General features: G+C 53.0%; 1 protein-coding gene across 2 annotated transcripts; it reads right to left on the bottom strand.

Annotated features, from left to right (window-relative positions):
- Positions 1-1,043: 1,043 nt before the first annotated feature.
- Positions 1,044-25,884, bottom strand: LOC103182069 (transducin-like enhancer protein 4). 2 transcript variants are annotated; one of them, XM_042342728.1, is made up of 20 exons: positions 25,355-25,884; positions 23,015-23,112; positions 20,046-20,109; positions 18,546-18,590; positions 17,927-17,989; positions 16,609-16,683; positions 15,719-15,929; positions 14,254-14,276; positions 8,581-8,691; positions 7,357-7,410; positions 6,968-7,123; positions 6,485-6,614; positions 5,876-6,036; positions 5,055-5,131; positions 4,411-4,660; positions 3,851-4,098; positions 3,107-3,254; positions 2,402-2,552; positions 1,775-1,851; positions 1,044-1,435 (listed from the first exon to the last, which is right to left on the bottom strand). In XM_042342728.1, the coding sequence occupies exons 1-20, from the start codon at positions 25,376-25,378 to the stop codon at positions 1,328-1,330; spliced, it is 2,274 nt and encodes a 757-aa protein (XP_042198662.1). In that variant the 5' UTR covers positions 25,379-25,884; the 3' UTR covers positions 1,044-1,327. The 2 variants fall into 2 exon arrangements, with proteins under 2 accessions (XP_042198662.1, XP_042198663.1); XM_042342729.1 differs by having other exon boundaries at positions 8,593-8,691.
- Between the last annotated feature and the right edge of the window lie 646 nt (positions 25,885-26,530).

Genomic DNA, 26,530 nt, shown 5'->3' with positions numbered 1-26,530 from the left:
AAACCACCAAAGCCAACTCCACGGCAGGGCTCAGATCTCACCGCGACCCCAGGCTTGACCATGAGCCCTGGGCCTCGCCCCCTACTCACAATCCACTCGAAACCCAAGGTCATCATCTCTTCCCACCAAAAAAAGTTGTGTATATTTTTGTTTGACTTCCGAATTTAAAAAAAATTAAATGTGGCATCCGCTGTATACATTAAGTGTGCCCTAATTACCGACTTCTATATTCTCGTTGGTTAGTAACTGTGCCTGAAATGTAGCTCGTGGGGTGGGGGTGGGGAAGAATCGTTCCGATTCCTCTGTGACTTGTCTATTAAGGATTTTTTTTTTGCCTGAATTGGTGCATTTGTAACGTCCTCAAAACACCCTCCTGTGTTTCTCGCTTCTACATCCCAGTTTTGGGATGGATTTGTAGTTTACTCCTTTAAAAAAAAGCCCAATAAACTATTTTGTATGTGATTTTCGTTTGCGAGACTTTTTCTATCTCGGTATCTATCTCTTTAGGTCCAATTACTTTACTGACCAAAGCTCTGGCATTCAGTAGCGAGAGAGAGAGATTAGTGTCTGCTTGGCTCAGGGAATAGCACTCTCCACACTCCTTCTCTGTCAGGCTCCAGTGAGGAAAAATGATGGAGGACGATGAGGTAAGAGAGGGGGAGTAGGACTAGTTGGTAGCTCTTTCAAAAAGTTGGCACGGGCACAGCTCTTTCTGTGCCGTAAGATTCTCCGACTTGTATTTAGTATTTTTAAGTATCCATGTGTAAAAATGTCTTGTGGGGGGGGGGGGGGGGGGGAGAAGAAAGAGGAGGGAGTTTTCCACTAGCTACGGGGAGGAGGATTGAACGTCACGTTAAATTGACTATCTCAGCATTAACATTCATTTTGTTTTCCTCCACCTCCCCCCTAAACATCACGCTCCTCGCTCTCTCTCTCTCTCTCTCTCGCACACGCACACACACACGACACCACAGTTTGAACAAGTCTGCAGAGTGAACACTGCAAACAGTTGAAAGCAGGAACAACGATGGTCAGTCAATGAATCCAATCTCCAAATAATGTTATTTCCTCTCAAAAAAAAATCTGTACACTTTTCACAAATATCACGCGCAAACAGCCAGTTCTCGTACAGACCAGAGGCCAAGTTTGTTGTTTTGCTCGAAGGGGAAGAAAACATCATCATCACCATAACTATGACGGCTTCCCCCCCCCCCCCACCCACCCACCCATCTCCCTGCTATAGATCAACACGTGGGCAGTGGCTGATCGGTCAGCAATGTCCTGTTCACACGTCGCGAGATGGTCGAACAGCTCTGGTCAGTCCCGCTCAGTAAATGACCTCGTACACCGTGGCTTTCTTGTCTCCCGAGCCGGTCACTATGTACTTATCGTCCACAGACACGTCACAGCTCAGCACAGAGGATGATTCCTTGGACTTTGGAAAGAGAGAGGGAGAGAGAGGTTAGGCCTCACCTGGAGTATTGTGTCCAATTTCTGGGCACCACGCTTTAGGAAGGATGTCGAGCAAAGCCTTGAAGAAGGTGCAGAGGAGGTTTACCAGAACGGTATCAGGGTATCAGGGGCTTCAGTTATGTGGCGAGACTAGACTTAGAGAGGGTGGGATCGTTCTCCTTAAGAGCAGAGAGGGTTACGGGGAGATTTAACAGAGGTGTTCAGAACGATGAGGTTTTTGATAGAGGAGGTAAAGAGAAACGGTTTCCTCTGGCGGGCGGGCGGGCGGGTAATCAGAGGATACAGATTTAAGAATAATTACCTGGAATATACTGGCCCCGTATGGTGTCCGCCATGCATTCAACAGGTTGTCTTTCCCCGTGCTGACAAACCACTTGCCTGAGCGCAGAAATCAGAGTCAGGTTCGTTCTGGGAAACATCATTGGCTTGCCTACACCCACCCGCTCACCTCACTGCCCCGACCCACCCACCCCCTGTTCTCTCTCCCCCCCCTCCCTCCAGGTTCTCCAACTCCATTCTTTTCCTTTGCATCTTTGGATGAGACGTGGAACTGAGATGTGAGAAGTCTGCCCGTTCAGGAAAAAAATAATAATTTGGTCACTCAATCAACTGTTTGTGGGACACCGCTGTGTGCAATTGGCTGCCACGTTTCACCCACAAATACCTCTCCCCACAAAATAAACAATCAATCCACTTTACAGTATATCCTGTGAAGCGTTTTGAATCGTCTGAGGGAGGGACTAAGGGATAGGGGGAACGGGTAAATTGAATTAGGTTAGAAGATCAGCCATGATCGTATTGAATGGCAGGGCAGGCTCGAGGGGCCGAATGGCCTCCTCCTGCTCCTACGTCTTATGGAAGACGTGATAAGGCGCTGTATCACAGCAAGGACTGTTCTAAAAGAGAAGGCCTATCCCTATGTTCTTACCGCAATAGGCAAACTTGAGGGAGAGCACACAGCTCTCGTGGAGATGGAGCTGGTATTTGTCGGGTTTGTTGACGTGCAGAACCTCCACATTGCTGCTCTCCATCCCCACAGCCAACCACTCCCCGGTGGGACAGTATCCCAGGGAGAAAATCTGTAACGCAAGGCAGGCCTCCCGTTAGCTTTAGCTTTCCCTCTCTCTCCCTCTCTGTCTGTCACACACTCAGTCGTTCCTTTCTTAAAATAAAAAGCTAAGATTCTGAGAGAATATTCCCCCAAAATACACACTCGACCCACTTTACAGTATATTCTGTGAAGCGCTTTGAGACGTCTCAACCACCTGATAACGGGGGGGGGGGGGGGTTGGGGGTAGTGAGGAGAGGGAGGGGTGTAAGGATCAAACGCAAGGATCATTATTAAGGTACCACCCAGCTGTGTAAAGAGCTTTGAGATGTCCTCCCGCCCTGCAAGGCGCTGTGGAAGGTTAGTATTTTATTGCTGTGTCGTATCGCCAACCCACGACTGTTAATGGGACACCACCGGGCGCAATTGGCTACCGCGTTTCACCTGCAAAAATATACAGTCACTACACTTTACAGTATATCCTTTGAGGCGTTGTACCTCAACGATACGTGATAAGGCGCTATATCAAATGGAAGTATTATTATCCTTATTATTTCCCCGCCCGCCCGCCTCGCACCGCGGTACCTGGGAAGTGAAGTCGTGTTGCTGAAGTTGTCGGCCCTCCCTCAGGTCCCAGCAGCGCACAGTGTTGTCCAGGCCTCCGGTCCACAGTTTGGTCCCGTCGTTGGAGATGTCGATACAGCTGGCCCCGTCTGTGTGGCCCTGGAACTGCCTGTGGAGGGGGGGGGGTGGGGGTGACACAATCAATCCACTTTACAGTACATACTGTGAAGCATTTTGGGATGTCTCAACAACATAAGACAACATATCAAAATGCAATAGTTATTATTATGATGATGATGGCCTCTCTGGTTCTCAGAGGGGGAATCGCTTTATTATCGTGTACGAGATGACTTCTGCAGGTTTGACACAACTCATGCTTTGCAACGGAGTCTTATTAAATGGAATGGTCCCAACTGATACGACTCGTGTGAGGTTTACTGCGTTAGTCCATCTCCCTACCTCTCTGACCCACTACCTCCGCTCGACTGGCTCCTGCATGTCCCTCGTGCCCTCCGTTCTGCCATCGGTGGCCGTGTTTCGGGCCGCTACCACCCCCATCCGAAACTCTGGAACATTCTTCCTCTATCAGCCCCCCCCCCCCTCCGCCTTGCACCCTCCCTCCTTCCCCATCTTCAGGTCTCGCCTGAAAACTTTCCTCTTGGACCTACAGTCACCCCCCCCCCCCCCGGCTCGGTGTCGTGCTCCGCCACTGTCAAGCGCTCTGGGACGCAAGTTGTTGTTGCGTTAAGCGAGTCGGCCCCTCACCTGACGAGCGTCTGGTTGTGCAGATCCCAGACAGCGATGTTGCCGTCGCTGCAGCAGGAGAAGCAGACCTTGGCGTCGGGGCTGATGGCCAGGGCGTAGCAGGCGGGGGCCGAGGAGGTCAGCTCGGCCTTGATCCTGGGGGTGGGGGCCGCCAGGTCCCAGATCGACAGGGTGCTGGCCTCCCCCCCCACGATCAGGGTCCGGCCGTCGGGCAGCAACTTACAGGAGCGGATGTAATTGTCTCGGTTCTAGAGAGAGAGAGAGAGAGATTAACAGAGATGTCAGTGAAGGGTTTTGGTCGACGTGTTTTCCTGCGAAACACATAGTCACTCCACTGCACAGCGTTTAACTGTGAAGCTCCCTGTCACCTCCCCCCTCCAACACACACACACACACACACACACACACCTCTTTGCCGCTAGTGACATGGGATCTCTAACCTCCACCTGACACAGACGAGACCTCAGAAGCGCTTCGAGACGTCTCGGCGATGTGGTCGGGCGCCGGGAATATTACGATTATGATGATGGTTATTGTCTGGTTTGCCGCCAGTGACTTACCAGACAGTCGAGCTGGGAGACGGGGCTCTTGCTGCCGGGTTGGCTGATGTCCCAAACCTTCACGCAGCCCTTGCCCCCCGTGTAGACGTGCCGCATGGGGTTGCTGACGGTCACAGCACAGACCACCTCGCCGTGGCTCAGGCTGTTGATCTGCCGGGCGTGCTGCGGGATTCCGGGGCCCAGGAGCGCGTCCGGGGGGAACGGCACCGGCTGCATCTGGCTGTCGGCGCTCACGTGGAACGAATACGCCCTGACAGGCAACGGCAGGACATTGGGCAATAGAGAACAAAAAACACCAACAACAAACAAAACAAACACACAGTCACTCCACCTTGCAATATACTCCGTGAAGCGCTTTGAGACGTCTTGGACAGGTTAGGAACTAGAGGGCGGGGGGGTGGGCGGGGATAGGAGGGTGACAGAAGGCGCTGTCGAAGAAGGGGGTCTTGAGATGGGCCTTGAGGGAGGGGGAGAGGCCGAGGGACTGTGGGATGGAGTTCCAAAGGTTGGGGGTAAGGCTGTGAAGGGCTTTGAAAGCGAGGGCGAGGATCTTGAGCTCTATGCCCTGGCAACGAGGGAGGAGAGGGGAAAATAATAATAATAATAAGAGTTTCATTGTCTGCGTGAATGAGGGGAGCACTCACGGTTTCCCCCCGGTGATGTTCGGGATGCTCCCGGGAAGACCCGAAGTCCGCATGTGAGGGTGAGAGTCAAAGGCCACCTGAGGAAAACAGAAACAAACCAGTTTAGCCTCAGATCTCATGGGGGGGGGGGGAGATATCTTGCAATAATAATAATAATACTTGCATTTTGATATAGCGCTGTATCACCTTGTTGCGACATCTCTAAGGATATACTGTAAAGTGTAGTGACTGTATGTTTTGTGGGAGAAGCGTGGCAGTCAATCGCGCACAGCACGTGCCCCAAACAAGTCGTGGATTGAGTGACCAAATTCCGAATGAATTCATTTATTATTTCACTTATTAATTTCATGAAGGGATTATTACCCCCGCGGGGGGGATGGGGGGGTGGGGGGATGTGGGGGGGGGGTGGCAAAGCCATTCGTTATCCGAATAACAACCGGGTTCCCACTTCCGATTAGGTAAACAGAGAGAAGCGCGTGAGTGTGTGGAGTAAGGAAAACTTGCCCAATGTTTCACCCTGAAGGGGAAATCGAACCCAGATCCTCTCGCTTGAGAGGCGAGGGCTCTAACCCCTGAGCTACAGGACTCTAGGACTTTGCAAATTAGACTGTGAACCCCCCCCACCCCCATTGCCCCCTTCCCTTCCCCCAAACCCACACACTTCTCTTTTCCGATAGTGACATGGGATCTTTAACGTCCACCTGAACAGGGCACAGACGCGACATCAGTTTAACCTCAGTCACGTTTCACCCACGAAGCGTGTGCGTGTGTGTGTGCGTGTTATTCCCCCGCCCTGCGCTGTGAGCTGCCCGTGTCCTCACCAGGGGAGACCGCCCGTACACGGCAGCGGTGCTGAGCTGTGGGGAGATGTGGAGGCTGGCGTAGGCCCCTGGGCTCGGCAGTTCCCCGTTCATCCCCGCGTGAGACATCATAGCGAAGGGCGTGGAATACGGACTGGGCACCGTCAGCGGGCTCCTCAGGGCTGTGCCGGGGGAGAGGGGGAGAGCCAGAGAGAGAGAGGCGAGTCGGGCAAGAGAGAGAAAGGGGATGAGTAAACTGTTATCAGTTGAGCAGACGCTTACATACACACACCCGCAGACACACATACACCCCCCCGCCAGACACCGACACACCCCCCAGACACACACACACCCACAGACACACACACACACCCCCAGACACACCCCCCCGCCAGACACACACACCCCCCAGACACACACACACACCCCCAGACACACACACACCCCCCGCCAGACACCACACACCACACACACACACACCACAGACTGAATGACTTGTGCTTACGTTCATCAGCCACATACAGTGGACTCTGAATTGCAAAAAACTTTTCTAAACATTGCATGCGTGAGCACCACCCCCCCACCCCGACACCCCCACCCACACGCGTGTTTACTGAAAGCCGCTCTTACCCAGCACGTCCGCAGAGGCTTTGCTGCTGATCTGGCGGAGGCGAGGGGCGGAGCTGGGCCCTGGGGTCAGTGAGTCGCTGCGAGGGGTGGGGGTGACCGGCTTGGACACCGGGGTGCTGGCTTTCTCGTTCTGCCGAGATGGAAGAGAAGACCGTCAGGAAACATTGGCGAACCGCGGACCTGACCAACGTCTTTACCCCCGGAAAGCGACCCGACTAACAAAGGGATTCCTACTTACTGCTAAACAAAGAGGTGCGAATGTGTGCGAGTGCGCGTGTGTACGTGCGAGTGCGCGTGTGTATGTGTATACGTGCGAGCGCGTGTGTGTACGTGCGAGTGCGTGTGTGTACGTGCGAGTGCGTGTGTGTACGTGCGAGTGCGTGTGTACGTGCGAGTGCGTGTGTGTACGTGCGAGTGCGTGTGTGTACGTGCGAGTGCGTGTGTGTACGTGCGAGTGCGTGTGTACGTGCGAGTGTGGCTCACCAAGCCGGGGGGTTCCTTGGCTTTGGCGGGGGGGGTGCTGCGGGAGGAGGCCAGCGATGCCGGGCTCCCCGGGGCCTCTTTCCTCAACACGTGGAACTTCTCCAGCCCGTTACCCCGGGGAGAGTGAGGCGGGCTGGGCTGCGGAGAGGACGGGTCCTGTGGTGGGGAGAACACGGAGAGAGAGAGAGAGTGTGTCTTGGCTCCGGTTAGCAGCGGCTCAGGCGATGGTAGGGGTGGGTGGGGGTGGGGGGGGGGCCGTGGGGGACGAGGCTTTGCTGCTGATTAGGGTTAGGAAGGAGGGAAGGAAAGGAGCGAGGGAGGGGGGAAAGGCAGGGGATGGAGGAGCAGCAGCAGAGCCGAAGGAAACTAGAGGAAGGGTCGGGGGTTACCTCGTTGGAGACGTCCACCACTAAGTTGTCGTCGCTTTTCTCCGCGTCGCTGTCCTGCTTTGGGGAAGACGAGACTCGTCAGAGGTAACAATCTCCCAACTCAACGGCAACAGCTCGCGTTCATCCAGCGCTTAAAAGCACTTACAAGAAAAAAGCGCATCACACATTCCCCCAAAGGCGCCTTCTCGAAAAGAAATGGACGCGTGTGTGAACCCGTGCGGGTGGGTGGGGTTGTGTGTGTGTGAACCCGTGCGGGCGGGTGGGGGTGTGTGTGTGCGAACCCGTGCGGATGGGGGTGTGTGTGTGAACCCGTGTGGGTGGGTGGGGGTGTGTGTGTGAACCCGTGCGGGTGGGTGGGGGTGTGTGTGTGTGAACCCGTGCGGATGGGGGTGTGTGTGTGAACCCGTGCGGATGGGGGTGTGTGTGTGAACCCGTGTGGGTGGGTGGGTGTGTGTGTGTGAACCCGTGTGGGTGGGGGTGTGTGTGTGAACCCGTGTGGGTGGGTGGGGGTGTGTGTGCGAACCCGTGCGGGTGGGGGGGTGTGTGCGCGAACCCATGTGGGTGGGTGGGGGTGTGTGTGTGCGAACCCGTGTGGGTGGGTGGGGGTGTGTGTGCGAACCCGTGTGGGTGGGTGGGGGTGTGTGTGCGAACCCGTGTGGGTGGGTGTGGGTGTGTGTGTGAACCCGTGTGGGTGGGTGGGGGTGTGTGTGTGAACCCGTGCGGGTGGGTGGGTGGGGGTGTGTGTGTGAACCTGTGTGGGTGGGTGGGGGTGTGTGTGTGAACCCGTGTGGGTTGGTGGGGGTGTGAACCCGTGTGGGTGGGTGGGGGAGAGGGGGGGTGTGTGGGGGGGGGGGTGTTGCCCAATTGTCCTAAATGCCCAGCAGAGGGCAGTACTGTGCCGCTCGCCAATAAAACCGATTTAACACGTATTTATTTCTCCACGAAAACGTTCGGTTCATTTTAATATTTCAAACGACTTCCTCTCCTTTTTTTTCCCTTCTTCTTCTCTCTGCCAACCCCCTCCCCCCCCTCCTCCTCCCACGCTCCCTCCCAGTCTCAGTCGGACGGTTGACAGTCTTCACCACTATTAAATAAAAGGTCGCACAGATGTTGCGCGTTAAAAATTCTTAAATTCCAGTCTCGATTTGGAAGCCGGTGTATAATTATTATTATTATTATTATTATTATTATCAGAACCAGGGCCTGAAACGCGCCACGACATACGTATCTTCCCACCGAGTCTTTGTCTTCGCATTTACGCTTTTTCACGTCGCTGCTGTAATCGAGTGAGCCTCTGTCTCCTCTCAGGCTGTCGGTGGGCGAGACAGACTTGCTCTGAGGAAACAACACAGACCGTTTTTAAACCACAAAGTTGTCAATCCCCGAAGCCTCAACTTCTACTCGCACTTTACAGCGCATCCCGTGAGGCGCTTTGAGACTTCTCGATGACGAGATACGGCGCTGTATCAAAAGCAAGGATTGTTATTATTATTATTATTATCATCCCCGCTTCACTGACACTCATTGATGCTGATTCACTGACTGTATAATTATTCGGGCGAACCCGGCAGCCAATTTGCTCGCAGCAGCGTCTCACAAACAGCCGTGAAGCAAATGACCCAATTTCATGGGATTTCATCCGGAGGGTGGGGTGGGGGGGGAGAGGGAGAGAGAGAAACTGCCTTCTCTTTTCCAATTGGATCTTGTGGTCTGAACAGGGAGTTCGATTTAGCGTCTCATCCCGAGGACGGAGTCTCCGACGATACGATGACCCCCCCCCACCCCACACGCCCCCCACCCACTGTATCGCGGCTCCATCAACCTAGACGTGTGGGGTTGATGATTGATTGAGCGCAGACTGCTGCCTCGGCAGATGGAAACACAGCGGAGAGAGAGAGATATGGGGGGGAGAGACAGTGAGGCTTATTATGTCCTAACGGGGAATCACTCCCATCTGCCGCGCAGTGAACTTCTGCAAATCAGCAGCTGCCGGAATGAATGAATTTCCAAATGGTTATGGCTCGCGGTGACAGCCGCGCAAGATTCCCGGCGGGAATTTCACCATCGGGAGACCTTCAAACCCGGGGGAAATTTAAAAAAAAAAAAAAATCTACCGGTTTATCCGGCTACAGGAATAACAATATTCCTCGCATTTGGTATAGCAGCTTTGGGACGTCCTCCCAACGTGAAAGGCGCTAAACAAATATAATTTCGTATTGTATTGATCCGGCGCCTCATCACGTCTTTGGGACGTCTCAAAGCCCTTCACAGGATAGACTGCAAAGACTGTATGTTTTGTGGGTGAAATGTGACAGACAGTTGCGCACAGCAGTGTCCCACAGACGAAGGGAACTTGCTAACGCAAGGTATTTCACCCCCCCCCACCCCCACACACACATCCCTCTAATTTAGTTGAATTCTTTCTGTGGGGCGGCTGAGAGGGAGGAGGGAGGGAGGGAGGGAGGGAGGGAGGGAGGGAGGGAGGGAGGGCGAACCTACACAAGTTTTGTTTTGACAAGAATGCTCAAGGGTGTCTTGAGCACAAGGAACCGTGTGGAGCTCAGTCAAGCGTGATGGGCTGCGAGCCAAGACAGCACACACCCACACACCTCACTCACCTCCCGAGGCCGACAGTGAGCAAATACACGCACACGCACACGCACACGTGTTTACGGTGAGATAATAAAATCGGAAATCGCTTTTCCATCCTGACTCGGTCCGGTGACAACGCTAATAAACCTACCATTATACCCTCTTCTGAAATCCAACCCCCACCCCCATTTCCCCCTATCCCCCCCCTCTCTCTCACTCCCCGCTCTCAAATCCAATCTTAAAAACCATCCTCTTCAAATGTTTGACCCCCCTCACCACCCCCCCGCCAACCAGCTACAACACTTTATCACACCAATTGCTCTCTCTCGCCTCAAAGTCAGGAAGTTGTGGTTCAAGCCCTGCATCGGTGGGAGGGGGGGGGGGCGCGGAGAGGGGCTTTGAACTTACACAGTCCAGGCTGACCCTCCCGCACAGCGTTGGGGGTGGGGGTGCGGTTCGGGTGGTGGGGGGGGAGAGCATTGTCAGATGGGTGTAAGATCATCGCGGAGCTGGTCGAATCTTGCAAAGCGCTTTGAGACGTTCTCGCGCCTCAGGTCTAACCCGAGGTTCTGGGTTATTATTTTCTTCAAAGGAAAATACACACAGAGTCTGGCCCGAGGCCCAACCGCACGGAACAGCCTGTACATAAACGGCCTCCGAGCAAAGCCAAACAGACAGTTGACGGAACAGGTTCATCTGCTGAGGTTTTTGCATAACTCCCTCCCCCATCCCCCCCCCCCCTCTCTCTCTCTCTCTCTCTCTCTACCCCGGGGCCAAATGTTGAGTAGTTGACTTTTGCGGTCTGTGGTTTGGCTGAAGCAATGTTTCCATACAAGGCATGCAACCTCGAATTCTCCCCCCACCCCCACCAACTCCCTCCCTTCCTGGAACACGAAAACAAGCATGTAACAGGTCACGCGGGTTCTTGGCGTGCTACAGGCGTGTCCGCAGAGCGCGTTGAATCAGTTTGGACTTGCCAACACGCTACTCATCTTTCTCTCGCTCTCCCTCGCCTCTCAGCCAACTCCCTCGCTTTGCCAGCTCGAGCTTCCTCCGAGGTAAACCAGTCCGAAGCCTCTCCATCGCCACTCCCCCCGCTCCCCCGCCCGTGCACAAATCGGCTAAATTTGCATGCCTTCAAAACGCACAGTCACTACGCTTGACAGTAAATCCAGGGGAGCACTTTGAGACGTCCTCCTGAGATTAAAGACGTTGTATCAAATGCGAGGATTATTATTGTTGCCGTGTGTATGTTTGTGGGGTGGGTGGGGGGGGGAGTGGGGAGGTGGAGAGGTAATAAAAGTCCCCCCCGGCCCCACCTGATTCGTGAGTAACACTCTTATCGTTCATACGGAGTCTCGGCCACCAGAGGGGGTCGGCGCTCGCTCAAAAATGGGCTTAAAATGTAAGAATTTGGGAAAAAAAATTGCGATTCGATTCTGAGCTCAGAACCCGGATCCCAAACACGGGCTCGACTCTCGGGCTGGACTTCGGGCTCAAGGTTTCTGATGGGGGGGGGGGGGGGTGAGCTGGGTTGTGGGGGGGGGGGGGGGGTGGAAACTGGAGGGAGCCTAATTTGGGGAGCGACGAGGCTGGTTGAGTCGGGCGGGGGTGCGGGAATGCAGAGAAACGGCAGGAGGCTCGATCAAAGCACTGCGTGTGTGTGCGCGCGTGGGTGGGGGTGGTGGGGGGGGGGGTGAGAAGGGTTTAACAATAATAACCCTCGAATTTGATATACGGAGCCATATCTCGTCTCAAAGAGCTTCGCAGGACACAACGTGAAGTGACAGTATATTTTGCGGCCGAGTTCACAGTGAATGCCGTTCCCACAGTCGTGAAACGGTGGTCGTACTGAAACAGCTGAGAGCGACTTCCATGAATCCACACAAAGGGGTTAACCACACCAGGCGGCTGGAGACGGAGACCGAGCTGTGCTGGCTCCCCGCCAACCACCAGCATTTATCTGTCTGTCTTGGTTCATTCTTTCCTAAAATAATAACGCATTGTGCTTTTCGTAAAAGAAAAAGAGAGTCTTAATTATTGCTGCTACCTGCGAGGATATTTCCTTCAGCGCCAGGGGGTTGGCGGGTCTGTGCGTGTCTGTGCGCGCGTGCGCGTCTGGCTTTGTGTGTGTGTGTGTGTGTGTGTGTGTGTGTGTGTGTGTGTGTGTGTTTTGTGTGTGCGTGGGGTGGTTGGAATGTAAAATAAAGGAATTATCCCGAGTTTGACCCAACGCCTCGAAAGATTGAACGTCTCAAATTTAGATCAGGAACATATTCTCTGAGGTGCCATCCTTTGGAGGAGACATTAAACCTCAGTTCTACCCGCGCTCTGTTCAGGCGGATGTTAAAGGTTCCCCCCCACCCCCCCACCCTCCCACCCCTGCACCCGAGGCTATCGGAAAAAGAGAAAGGAGTTTTTCCTCTCTCTCTCTCTCTCTCTCTCAGACTGACCACACACTGACAGGGTGACTGCACTCCCAGCAGTCGCTGCCTCCCAGCAAACTGCGAGGTTGGAAGGTCTGGGACGAGCGAGAGAGAGAGAGCGCGAGCTCCGCTCCACACAAGGCCGGCCAGTGCGCGGCCACACACACACCCACGCGAACACCCACGCACACACACACGTACACCCACACACACACGTACACCCACGCGCACACACACCCACCCACGCGAACACCCACGCACACACACACGTACACCCACACACACGCGTACACCCACGCGCACACACACCCCCGCGCACACACACCCACGCGCACACACACCCACGCGCACACACACCCACGCGCACACCCACGCGCACACACACCCACGCGCACACACACCCACGCGCACACACACCCACGCACACACACACCCATGGTCACTTCCTCCCCCCCCAATCCCTGGTGCCAGACTTGGCCACTGTTAAACGCTCCGAAACGCTGGCCTGCACGAGGGGAGGGGCCCCGTGTATTGCAGCCCCCGTTGCGGGGGAGATGCCAGATGCAAAACACAGCCGCGTATTTGATGCGTCGCCAATAACATCCCAAAGCAATTCACGGTTGTGGCGGGGGCTGGGGGGGGGGGTGGGGTAGGGCGGGGGGGGGGGTGGGGAAGGAAAGGGTTGTCGTTAAGCGTAGTGACTCTTTTTGCAAACAAAACAATGGCTGACAATTTGTACCACATCCCACAGCTGTGCAGTGAGTGACTGATTCTACCCAAGGGATTGTCGGCCAGGACACCAGCCGGGAGAGAGAGAGAGAGAGAGAGAGAGAGAGAGAGAGAGAAATCTCCCCCGAACTACACTTGGCAGCTTTCCTTACCCACTCTCCTCCCCCACCACTTCTCATTTCCTCCTCCCACTCACCCCCATCCTTCCCGCATTCTTACCTTAATAATAATAATAATAATAATCCTTGCATTTGATATAGCGCTTTTCACGTCGGGAGGACGTCCCAAAGCGCTTCACAGAACACACTGTAAAGTGAATCGACTGTATATTTGTGGGCGAACGCGGCAGCCAATTGCGCACAGCAATGTCCCACAAAGTGTCGTAGATTGAAAATGACCAATTTATTATTGTTTTTGGTTTTGGAGGGATTATTATTAGGCTCTGTGTGGAGTAAGGAAACTTGCCCGAGGTTTCGCCCTCTGCCTGGAATTGAACTCAGGTCTCTCACTTGCAAAGCGAGTGCTCTAACCACTGAGCTACAGGATTACAGGACACTGAGCTACAGCTACAGGACACTGAGCAAGGACTACCTTGCTACTGAATCCCACGTTCCAAGGCACGGGCCAGGTTTACCTCCCCCCACCCCCCCCCGGAGAATAGCGATCATCACTGTTACGCTTCATGTCTCTCTGACTGCAACTCCATGTGGGTAACTCACCCGGTGATAATACAGACACCAGAGCTGTGCATCAACTTGCAGAGGCCACATCTCTACCGCAGGTAAAACACCGAGTGCATTTTTCTCTCTGTTTCCCACCCCACCCCCCGCCCCCGACCCCACTGAAACTCCCTCTTTAAGGCCTTTTTTTGCTCGTTTTTCATCTGATGGGTCACAGTTTATTGCTACAACAACAACTTGCGCTCATACACAGCGTTCTTCATGTGGAGTAATGATTGAGGATTGAGTGATTACAACCACCTCCCACCCCCCCCCTCCACGCCCCCAAACCCCAACCTCGCACAGTTGACGAGCTTTCCCAACATTCAATCGCAGCCACTTCCCCCCCCTCTCTCTCTCTCTCTCGCCCCCACCCCTCTCCCACCCGCTGCTCAGATAAAATGCGAGAATAAATAAAACGAGTCACTTACTCTGCTTCGCTCTCGCTCCGGATCTGAGTAGGAAACGGCAGCATCGGAGAGAGTTTCCACACCAGGTTCCGGGGGGGGGGGGAGAGGGGGAGGGGAAGGTGTGGGGGGGAATAGGAAAATATTGATTATTGATACAGTTATATACCAAGAGTCTACTTCCTGCACAACAACACTCTCGATTCCCCGCCCAACCCGACCCCCACAATTGAACGTTGGACCCATTCACATTGTCCAGACTGAGGAGGAGAGATATTTGTCAGATCAGAGGATCGAGGGATATGGGGCAAAGGCAGGTAATTGGAGTTGAGGTACAGATCAGCCATGATCTTATCATAGAATGGGGGAGAGGGAGGTGGCGGAGAACAGGCTCGAGGGGTTGAGCTGTTCCTATGCTCCCCCCACTTGCCCGCGCTCCGTCCCTGAACTGAACGTCACTGGAAAGGTTGAGGGGTGGGATATGAAAGGTTTTCACACGCGGCTCACCAGAACGTGGAACCCGTTGCCACCGTTAGCTGCTGAGGTTGAAACTGCAACGGTTTCAAAAGGAATTGGGGAACAGTTTGAGGAGAAACAATATCAGAAGGTTCGGAGAAACAAAACGGCAGCAATTGGGAGATTGGGATTACAGCGGTTTCTCCCGGGGGAGCAGACGGCAAGATGTCAGGGTCAATGGTCTCCTTCTGTACTGAGAAAGAGAGAGGCAGGAATGAAAGAGAAAGTGAAAAAGAGGAAAGAGAGAGGCAGTGAGAAAGAGGAGATTAAAATGGAGAGAGAGAGAGAGAGAGAAGCTACAGAGTGTGCATTATTGGAATGACACGATTGCAGAATAGGAAGCACGATAAAGGGCTAGGGTGGGTTTACATTTCAATTAAACGTTTGAGATATCAAGATAAATATTGACATAAAGTACAGCTGTGTTTAGAACAATTACTCAACACAATTATAATCCAGTAAAACAGACAGGAGAGTGAGTGAGCTGCGCTAGGCTCTGCTTGGGCTGTTAGACCCTTGTCATCCTGCGTGCAATATAAGTGCAATCAAAATGAAACAATAATAATAATTACATTTGATACAGCGCCTTGGCACGTCGTTGAGACGTCTCTGAGCGCTTCACAGGACACACTGCGAAGTGGCTCGACAGCGTATTCTGCGGGCGAAACCCAGTAGCCAGCGGCGCCCCCACAAACAGCCGTGGGTTGAGTGACCAAATTATTCTTTTTTTTTAAAAAAAAGTGCATCCGCCAATCCACTCACAACCGGGTTCCTACTGACCGCCGCGTAAACAGAGGCGCGTGTGCGCGCGCGGAGTAAGGAAACTCGCCCGGTGTTTGGTCCTGACCTGCCCGGGAATCGAACCCGGGTCCACTCTCGCCTCTACCCTCCGGTGACGCCACTAAATGGTCGTTGGGTGACCAGAGAGGCCGGGGTGTAGTGAAGAGCTCGCGCCACCAGGGGGTGCTCTTACCTCGGTGAGGGTCCATGTCCAGGTGGTTCTTCTCATCCTTCATGACGAGGTGGGCGTGTGCCCCCAGACCGCTGGACAGGGCCAGGAGACCGGAGCCCCCGCCCATGGCGGTGACCCCTGCAGCGGCCAGGCCCGAGGGGTGGGGGGTCAGGGGGATGGGCGGCACGTGATGGGACAGGTGCTGGAGCTGCTGTTGCTGTAAGTGATGATGCTTCATGTGAATGAGATAAAAAAAAACAGGGAGATTGGCACCGGAGATGGGAGAATTAACAGGGCTAACACCCCCCCCCTCCCCACGCACCCCCCACCCCACCCCGCACTCTGACTCAAACACGCAACACACCCCACCTTTTTAAAAAAAAATCCTTGTCGTCCCAAAGCGCTTCACAGAACACACTGTAAAGTGGATTGACTGTATATTTGTGGGCGAACGCGGCGGCCAATTGCGCACAGCAATGTCCCACAAAGTGTCGTGGATTGAAAATGACCAATTTATTATTGTTTGGTTTTGGAGGGAATATTATTAGGCTCTGTGTGGAGTAAGGAAACTTGCCCAAGGTTTCGCCCTCTGCCTGGAATTGAACTCAGGTCTCTCACTTGCAAAGCGAGTGCTCTAACCGCTGAGCTACAGGACTCCACGAGCCGAGTCAAAAAAAACACGCAACCCCCCCACACACCCACCCCCACCCCAACCATCTAACCCAGACTGCCGTCCCCTCACCCCTCTCAGCCACCACTGTGTCTCAAAAACACAACCCTCCCCCCCCATTCCTTACCTCCCGAAAACACACACAACACACACCCCCCATCCAGCCCAGGCTGCCCCCGCACCCCCCACCCCCACTCTCCCCCCCCCCCCAACTCAGACCCGTTCCCCAGGGTTACCGTACCCCGATGATAGCGTTCAGCTCCCCCATCGTCACTTGCTTCGCCCGTTCTATCGCCTGCACCACCTGCTGCTGGTGCTGCGTCAGACGAGAGAGAGCATTGTGGTGAATTCAGGCCTTAAACCTCAGACGTTTCTTTCCCTTTCCCCCCCCCCCCCCCCCACCACCCAACCCCTCCCCGCACACCCCGCCCCAGCGTCCCCACCACAGCCGCAGTTATGTAGCAGCAAAGAGATATGTTAATGTTCTTTTTTTTAAAAATAGAGAGAGAGAGAGAGAGAGAGAGAAATTACCAATTCACTCAGGGCGACTGTTCATTTATCTTTATGTTTTAAAAAAAAGAGGGTTTGTCCGTCTCACCCTCCCACCCATTAACAGGTTTGTGCGGAGCTTTAAACAGTGTCAGATTCTGGCCACCCTTTTAAAAGGAGAGATCTTTCGAAACGTGTCTCTCCATCCCCCCCCCCCCAACCCCCCAATTCCTCCCCCACTCACCCATTTCCTCTCCTCACCATCAATCTTCCTACTCCCTCCCCCTCTTCCCTCCTCTCTCTCTCTCGCCCGCAACCCCCCCACCCCCGTCTCTCCCATCCCCTCCCCACCACAGACACAGCTTGTGTGTGAATTGACGAATGTCAGGGTTTCCACTGCCCTGAGCTTGTCACACGCTTCGACGGGTTTCAGAATTAAAATAAACTGGACTCCAATCTCTTCTTCCCTCTCCCCCTCGCTCGATCACACTCCCCAACCCCCCACCGCCCCCTCCCCCTTCACTTCAGTAAATAAATAAACAAACGCTCTGTGGCTTCGGTTAGACTCGAGGGCCATTTTGTGACCTCTGAACCTGGTTTCTCGAGCAGTTTGGAACAACAACCATGTGGCAAACTGGGCTTCACATCCACGTCTTTAGCAATAATCCTGGCGTTTGCCCCGGCGCCTCATCACCTCGTTGAGGATACACTGTAAAGTGAATTGACTGTGCAGTTTATGGGTGAAACGCAGCAGCCAATTTGCACACAGCAGCGTCCCCACAAACAGCCGTGGAGCGAGCCAAGCATTTTATTCGGGGGATTGTTAGCCAGGAAAACGGGGTGGGGATGGGGGGGGTGGAAAACTCCCTCTTCTTTTCCATTAGGGCAGCGGGATCTTTAACGTCCACCTGAACAGGCAGACGGGACCTCGGTTTAACGTCTCATCCGAAAGACGGCGTCTCCGACAACGCAGCAACTCCCAACCCCTCCCGCCCTACCCCACCCCCCCCACCCCAGCGGGGTCTGTAATTGAAGGAGATCTTATACCCCCACCCAACCGTCCAACTCACCTCCTGGGAGAGGAAAGGAATGAGTTGCGCACAGATTGTACTGAGCCTCTTCACGATCTCAGCCTGCGAGAGAGAGAGAGAGGGGAGATTACAGAGAGACAGGGGAGCGGGGGGGGGGGAAAGAGAGAGAGAGAGACACAGATACACGAGAGAAAGAGACACACACACACACAGACAGACAGACACTTTCCAGGGCTTGAAATTCCATCACTTGACCCTAACGGTCCGCGTTTGCACGCAGTTGGCCTGCTCGCCATGGGAAGCAGCGAGATATGTGAGCGTGGCTGGTGTCGGCCACATGGTATTGCTGTGGCTGTGCTGGTGCTGTGCCAACCCAGAGCTTACACTCTGAGGTTTTCATTGCAATTTATAATCCACTCGCCTTCCCCATCGCATTCATTTATACACCGTGATCTCAGAAGTCTCTGAGCCAGCAGCGGTCAGCCAGGCGGCGAATAACACCAGAGACTTAATAATAATAATAATGATAATAATAACACTGCTGCCATTTGATACGGCGCCCGATCACGCCCTTGAGACGTCTCAAAAGTGCTTCACCCGATCCGCTGTTGAAGTGAAGTGACTGTGTGTTTTTGTGGGGGGGGGGGGGAAAACGTACCTGTTTGTGCATTTCAATGTTCAGCCCGTAGGACATTTCGTAATACTGAAGAGAGAGGAAAATCAGGGAAATCAGAAAGGTTTACAGTGGACTGGACAACAACAACTTGCATTTACGTACACAGAGCTTTCCGCTCCCTCAAGCTGTGACCCCCTCAATCCCCAAAAGGGTCCAGTTCCACCCCCAGTGACCCCCAAAGGTCGTGACCGAATCTCAACAACCGCTCGATAGTGAAATCGCAGAGAGAGCGCGAGTCAGTCAAATAGGACTTCAGCCACAACCATACAGTCAATAACTGGTAAATTTCCTCTACGGTTACAAAACAAACCTCCCTCCCTCCCTCGATCTCTCCCTCCCTCCCTCCCTGACCCACTCCCTCGCTCTCCCCGTTCTCTCCCCCCTCTCGAATGCCACTTATTTTGGTTTTCCACACGGCAGTGGGGGTATTTTTAAACTTTTTTTTTGTAATAACCATTAGTTTTACAGGCCTTCATCAGTCTGTGGTTTCCTTTGTCCAATTCCCCACCCAGCGCCAACCGACCGTCCGCTTCAGTCCTTAACAAACAAACACTACAGCTCGACGTCAATCCCCGAGTGTGGGGGGGGGTGTGGGGGTCTCGGAGGCAGGGTGGGTGGGTGGGTGGGTGCAGCGCTGAACCACACCACAACCCTATGTCACTCTTTACTGGGGTAAAATTTGCGGCGTTCCCCAAAGCCTTCCTTATCCTGGCGCAGGCCAACAATTTAAGGAAAGCGTGTTTCAGAGACTGCAAAATAATCCTGCCACTAACATTCTGATTTCCTCCCCCCCCGGCCCCCATTTTGAATCCTTTACCAATCTAACCCCCTTCCTCCCTGTGCTGTCAAATCCAGACCACCCCACATCACCCCTCTCGTAGTCTACCAGGTTCAACTCTGAGCCATTGTGGGCAAGGGGATGGGTGTAGTTACTACATATAAGCAGCCCTGTTAGGGGGTCTCAGTGACACAAATGACGCACTGAGAGTCATTTAGACAAATACATTTCCCTCTGACTGGGGTCCGACACAGAAACCTCTCACCGTGATTTATGAGGCTCTAAACAAGAAACTTCCACACGTCTCTGGTCTGGAATGCACTCTTCCCCCCACCCCCCTCTTAGCCCACCGCCCCCCTCCCCGGCGGGATGGACACACCCTGCTCACCTAATCCCGCAAAGTAGAACGTGACTTGTTTGGCAAGAGCCAAGGCTGAGGAGGGGGGGTGTTGGGGGGAGGAGGGAAGGGAGGGAAGATTGCACAGTGCGAGTTGAGACAGTAACCGCTGGAGATGAACCAGCTCACACACCCCACGCACAGCTCACCACTGCGAGCCCCGGCTGGCAAACTTCCTGCCGCTTGTCCAGCCCTACCCATCTCCAGCTGGGAGGGCCTCGGTTACCAGGAACCGAGGGGGAAGATACTAAACCTTAGGAGACGACACCGGCAAACATACTCGCCCGGCGCACTACACACTACGCACCATGACGTAATGTCTCTGCATCTCCGTCTTGTCATTGGCCAGTTTGTCACACTCCATCTTCAGGCTGGAACAAGAGGAGAGATGGTTATTGGCACTGTGAGGCTGTGTGTGTGTGTGTGGGGGTGGGGGGGGGTGTGGTGCCGTCCTTCAGATGAGACAGTAAACCAAAGCCCGGTCTGTGCCCGTTCAGGCAAACGTTAAACACCCCCCCGGCGCTGTTGAAAGACAGAAGGAAGTTTTCCTCTATCCCGACATCCTAGGCAACAATCACCCCCCCGCCCCCATATAAATCGGTCACGCCCTTATTTGTGGGACAATGCCGAGCTGTGCACAAACTGGCCGCCACCCTCACCTACAAAACACGCAGTCACTTTACCGCAAAAGCAACTTTGAGACATGTCGACTCGATAAAAGCAAGATGAAAAACACAAGAATAATAATAACTGTATCAGCATTATCCAGAGAGACAGAGACAGAGAGAGAAAACTGGAAGCTTTGTGTACAAGGCTCTGCCCTTCACTGCTCACTCCCCCCCTCCCAGGACTGTAACCTGGCTCCGGGCCAGTTCCTGTCACATCTAATCCCAATCTCCTGCATCACAATAACCATTAGTTACACGTCAACAAAGCCTCTCCTCACTTGCCCAGAGCCTCAGTTCCCTGGGGGGGGGGTGGGAGGCGAACCAGCGACCGACAAGACTGACAGACAGACAGGAATCTCCAGCGCCTGAGCGTGGGATGGCGTTTAGAGGACGGGGACACATTTTGGGAGGGGGGTCAGCCGTGTGTCTGACCACACGCGGAAACCCACCACCGTTGTTTACGAGTCCCCAAACCGAGCTGAGAATTCCACGTGGAAATCCCAGAGAAAGATTGTTGGAACGGAATGCGCTCTCTCTCTCTCTCTCTCTCGCGCTCCCTGGGGTAAGGCATCCTGTTTACCTAATTCTACAAAGTATTAGGCTCAGATTGGCGAGAGCCAAGGCTTGGGGGATCCAAGCGCTCTGGGACTCTACCCCGTGTGAAAGGGGCTATGCAAATTGTACAGTGTCGATGTAAATTGTAGTGCGTTGGTGGGGGGTAACTGCAGTGATCTTCACTGATTTTCAGGTGCCATCAATACATTCAGAGATTTAATGTCAGTTCGGGAAATGGTAATCACGGTCTCACCTTTCTGTACATATATTAAAAAAAATCTCTTATGTAAACGGTAGAAACCAATTAGCCCTCCTTAATTACATGTACTGGCAGCACCTTCAGCACCCGGTGTGTAAACATTCCCTGGCACAGCCTCAGCCGCTAACGCACAACATCATTTCCTGGTCCTTGAGATTAAAGTGCAAACATCTGGTGTAAATAGACGAGAGAGAGAGAGAGAGAAGCTCACACATAGACACAGAGAGAAAAAAAAGACAAGAGGCTACAGAACACACACACACGCGCGCGCGCGCGCGCGCGGACGGAGACAGAGAGAGTAACAAACACCCAAACAGAGAGACAAAGCAAGCGCACAGACCTACACCTACAGAGATAGAGACATACACACAGACAGAGAGAGAGAGAGAGAGAGAGAGACACACACCCTGAGACACAGACCGGGGACTGAACCCAGGTTTTCTCGCTTGCGAGGCAATTGCTCGAAGCGCTACTCTACAGGACTCTGTTGCTCGCGCCTGAGAGGCAACGAACGGTTTCTTCTGTCCGACCCATCGCTCAGCCCTCGGCCGTGGGGTCTCAGGACACAGACGTGTTGCTGAGTCTCAGTTCGACATTGAGCGATGCCAAGGACCTTGCCGTGCGGCCTGGCTGCCGAGCGAGTCTGGCTGCTCCCACTCAGTCCCTGGGGCACACAGCGAGCTGACTGACTGCAGCCCCGAACAGTGCTGAACGGTTACTCAATCCCCCACTCAGCTCCCTCTTGTCAGCTTCACACATCATTGAGCTGGTCACCACGCGCTGCGGGGTTAACCAGGCTTTACACATGAAACACAACAAGAGGCAGATCCAACTCTCAGCCACCTACTCCCGGCATTGTACAGAGGTCTAAAGACAAGACAGAGAGAGAGAGAGAGACTCACACACAGGGGGAGGTAGAGGGACACACACACACATACAGGGAGACAGAGGGAGACACACACACACACACACACACAGGGAGGCAGAGGGAGACACACACACACGCGGAAGCAGAGGGAGACACACACACACACACACACACAGGGAGGCAGAGGGGGAGACACACACACACACACGGAGGCAGAGGGGGAGACACACACACACACACAGGGAGGCAGAGGGGGAGAGACACACACACACACACAGGGAGGCAGAGGGGGAGATACACACACACACACACAGGGAGGCAGACACATACACACAGACTCACACGCGCACACAGGGAGGCAGAGAGAGAGAGAGAGACACACACACACACACAAAGCTGGAGAGGGAAAACAAAGACACCAAAAAGAGGGAGAGAGAGAGTCTGTTAAGAGTACAGGCGGCAATTTGGTATCTGACAATCTCAGCTCTGCTCAGAGAGAGGTGTTCAAGGTGGGTATTTAGACGTCGGTCCAGAAAAATGTCAGATTTCAGCAGGTATAAATAGGCCACTCACCAACGCATTTCCCACCTCCTGGCACGGAATAATAATAATCCTTCAATTTGAGACAGTATTCACTGAATATGCTGTGAAGTGTCGTGACCGGATACCGTGTTCGCGAAAGGCGGCAGCCAATTGCGCACAGCAGCGTCCCACAAAAACAGTCACGGTGTGAGCGACCTATTTTACTTGGGGGAGTTGTTGACCAGGACAGCGGGAGAGAGAGAAACCACCTTCTCTTTTCGAATAGGTGCTGTGGGATCTGTAACGTCCACCCGCACAGCTTAGACTATGCGATTCCCCACGGCCCGAAGTTTATTAACAACAACAATAATAATAATAATGCTTGCATTCGGGGGCGAGGTTACCTGTGATACTGAGCTTGCAAGAACTGGAATTCTTCTTTGATGCGATCACATGTTTCCACCACCGTGAACTTAAACGGTTGACCCGGCTGATGTGCCACCTGCGATTCAGAATAAAACACAAAAAGGCGCTTTTAAACCCTTTGGATGTTCTTTCTTCTTTTCCGATCTGAAGAAACCTCACAGGAACCTCGATTTGCATTACCACCGCAGCGCAAGCACACTTTCCCAGTGGGGTGCGCGCGCGCGTGCGTGTGTGTGGTGTGTGTTTGTATATATATACACACACACACACACACACGTATGTGAGCGTGCATGAGCGTGCATGAGTGTGCAAACATCCACCCACATTCACATCTTTAACAGCGCCACAGAAATCAACACCTGGCCCTCCCCCCCAAAAAAAAAAACCTTAATAAATAAACAAACAAACAAACTCTCTGGGTTCAGTGTAGCCGACAGACTTCTCGCTGGTGTTAGTTTCTTGACCAGCAAAAGGAAATTGTTTTTTATTTAAAAAAATATGTATCTGTTGCAAGTGCATTCTTTTGGCAACAAAGGATCCTTCTCTGATCTTAATAATAATAATAATAATCCTCGCATTTGATAGAGCGCTTTTCACGTCGGGAGGACGTCCCAAAGCGCTTCACAGAACACACTGTAAAGTGAATTGACTGTATATTTGTGGGCGAACGCGGCGGCCAATTGCGCACAGCAATGTCCCGCAGACAGTCATATGGATTGAAAATGACCAATTTTTATTATTGTTTTTGGTTTTGGAGGGATTATTATCTTAAGACGTCTTAAGACATTCAGACGGAGCTGATCGGATCAGGGATGATGATCAGCCTCTCTCTCTCTCTCTCTACATCCTCCAACCGCCCAAAGCTCCACACTTGCTTAGACGGAATTACATTGTACATCTTCTAGACTGGAGATGACAAGGACCAGGGAAACCGACAAGGCAACAAGTGTCAGTCTGTAACCGAGCCGAGTAATAATAATAACAATAATATTATAATAATCCTCGCATTTGATACAGGGTCTTGTCACACGTCATTGAGACGTCTCAAAGCACTTCACAGAATATACTGTAAATTGGTCTGACTGTGTACTTTGTGGGCAAAATGCAGAGTCCCACAACAGTGGTGAATTGAGTGACCAAATATATAGATATATATATTTTAAAATGTTGTGTGGCTGCTGCAAGTCTCGGCGTTACTTTACATGTGCGGTATTAAATAAAAGTACTGTTTTCTGGGTTTCGCCCACAGGATTTACAGTCAATCCACTCCTCAGAATGTACAGTCCGTAGACGCACTGTGAGACTTCTCCGAGACACGGAAAGACGCGATATCAAATGCAAGGATTATTGTGATGATGATGATGATGATTTTTCCTCCTGGCAAACAGGAGGATTAAGGGAAGAGAGGTGGAACCGAGAGCAAACCAAACCTCGGCGGAAATGTCACTAACTAATGCCACCTGCTGGATCTCAGACCAGCAGTTTATAAATAAAATGGCAAACACACACACACACACACTGGAGGAAATAACACCGGCATTTGCATACATTTGCAAAGGCTTCTTTTTCACACCACCCTGAGGCCCCTTGTGTTGGATCTTAAGAGATCAGAAAATCCCCAGCCCCCCCCCTCCATCCTCCTCCTCCCCCCCTTCCATCCTCCCCTCCTCCCCCCCTCCATCCTCCCCTCCTCCCCCTCTCCCTTCCCCACATTAAATCGTATCCCCAAGAGACAGAAGTAACCCACAAACGTTTTTATTTACTGATGTTGGGGGAAGGGAGCGGGAGGGAAAGAATTTCAACTGCTTTATTACTCTGTGTCTAACCTACAAACTCGACTCGTTAACACTTACAAATCCCCCCCTCCCACACCCCCACACCCTCCATTACAACTCAAACCATCAACAAAACGCCCGGTAACCAAAATACACAGTCACTCCATTTCACAGTCTGTTCTGTGAAGCGCTTTGAGACGTCCCGGAGACGCGAGAAGGCGCTGCCACAAAATGCGAGGATTATTATCATCAATTATTAAGACAAAAAAAAATAATAACGATCCATCAGGAGAGCACCAAACTCAAAGCAAAAAAAAAATCTTATTTCCTTTTCTGTGCGAGTGCTGTGTTCCTCGTTAAGCAATAAAATGGGAACCTCGACCTCCTCTAATGAAACACCGGGTCATTAAAGAATATATAAAGATAATTAAAATGCATCAGAGACAGAAGACATACCCCCCCCCCCCCTCCTCCCCACCCCTCCCCCAAACCCGTTGCTGTGTAATTCGATTTGAAATGCTGTTCGAGTTAACTGGTACTTACTGCATGTCTGCCTTGTGGATACATCCTCGACTGTGGTCTCTCTCTCTCTCTCTCTCTTTCTTCAACACAAGACACTCTCTTCACGGTTGTTCAAAAGGAAATCTCTCGACAGGCGAGAGAGAGAGAGTGAGAGAGAGAGAGAGAGAGAGGGGAGAGGGGAGAGGGGGGGAGAAAAAAAGAGAGAGCCAGACCCCCAAAGCGGACCGACTCGTGGGAAAGCAATAAAATGCAAACAGCCACTCAGTCGGTGGTAACTTTCGAGATTGGAAACTGCACAGGAAATACAGTAGTGTTTCTCTGGGTTGGTTCACCACAAAACCATCCCGAGCAGTCGAGCCGCTCGGATCTCATAGCCGACTCCTCCGAAACAAAAAAAAAATTTTAGGCTCTCAGTCAGAGAAACCCAAGAGACTTGACGATGGTCACCGGGAGTCACTGCGGCTGTAATCCCCGAGAAAACGTACAAAGAAAACAACACGATGTGTTGTGGTGTCCATGGGAAAAAAAAGGAGAGAGAGAGAGAGAGGGGGAAGGGAAAGAGGAGTGGAGGAGGGGTGGAAACACACACACACACACACACAGAGTCCACTCCCCCCCCACCACCACCACCACCAAAGAGGGGATCGGATCTAAAACGTGTCTGTAAATGTGTGACACAACACAAGCTGCCAAGTAAGACCCCGGCGATCGCCGCTCTCTCTCTTTTTTTTGGGGGGGGGGGGGGGGGAGAGAGGGAGAGAGAAAGAAAGCGCGAGAGATAAAAAGAGGCCGTTTGCTTGAGAGAGAGAGAAGGTGGTGAGTGAGGAAAGGAAGGAGACAAGGAGGAGGGGGGGAGGAGGAGGAAAAGAGGGGGGAAAAAAGGAGGGGGGGGCGAAAAAAAAACAACAGAAAGCGGATGTAGAAGAAAATAGAAGTGATCTGATCCACTCACTCACTCACTCACCGCTTTTTTTTACTCAATGAACCTCTTTGGCTACAACAGCGCGGAAGTTCCTCAATTGGATACATTCGCTTGGATACATTGCGTGTCTCGGCCAATCAGCGGCCGAGGTCCCCACGTGGGGCTTCCCCCCCCTCCCGCCCCCACCACCACCCGCCCGGCCCCGCCCACCGACTCCGCGCCCCGGCCAATCGCCGGCCCCGGCGCCGCCCGCTGATTGACAGGTAGCCGCCCCC

Source organism: Callorhinchus milii, unplaced genomic scaffold (assembly GCF_018977255.1).
Source record: "Callorhinchus milii isolate IMCB2004 unplaced genomic scaffold, IMCB_Cmil_1.0 Scaffold21, whole genome shotgun sequence".
Classification (NCBI taxonomy): Eukaryota; Metazoa; Chordata; class Chondrichthyes; order Chimaeriformes; family Callorhinchidae; genus Callorhinchus; species Callorhinchus milii.
The sequence above is the reverse complement of the archived record's forward strand: the minus strand, read 5'-3'. Positions and strand labels throughout refer to the sequence as shown.

Bases quoted from the DNA above. Each gene is read 5' to 3' on its own strand.
- LOC103182069 (XM_042342728.1), bottom strand. From the start codon at position 25,378: ATGTATCCACAAGGCAGACATGCA. The intron at 15,930-16,608 runs GTACGGTAACCC...ATTCACATGAAG, and splicing joins AGCTGAACGCTATCATCGGG to CATCATCACTTACAGCAACA. The intron at 1,436-1,774 runs GTAATTATTCTT...CTCTTTCCAAAG, and splicing joins ACGGGGCCAGTATATTCCAG to TCCAAGGAATCATCCTCTGT.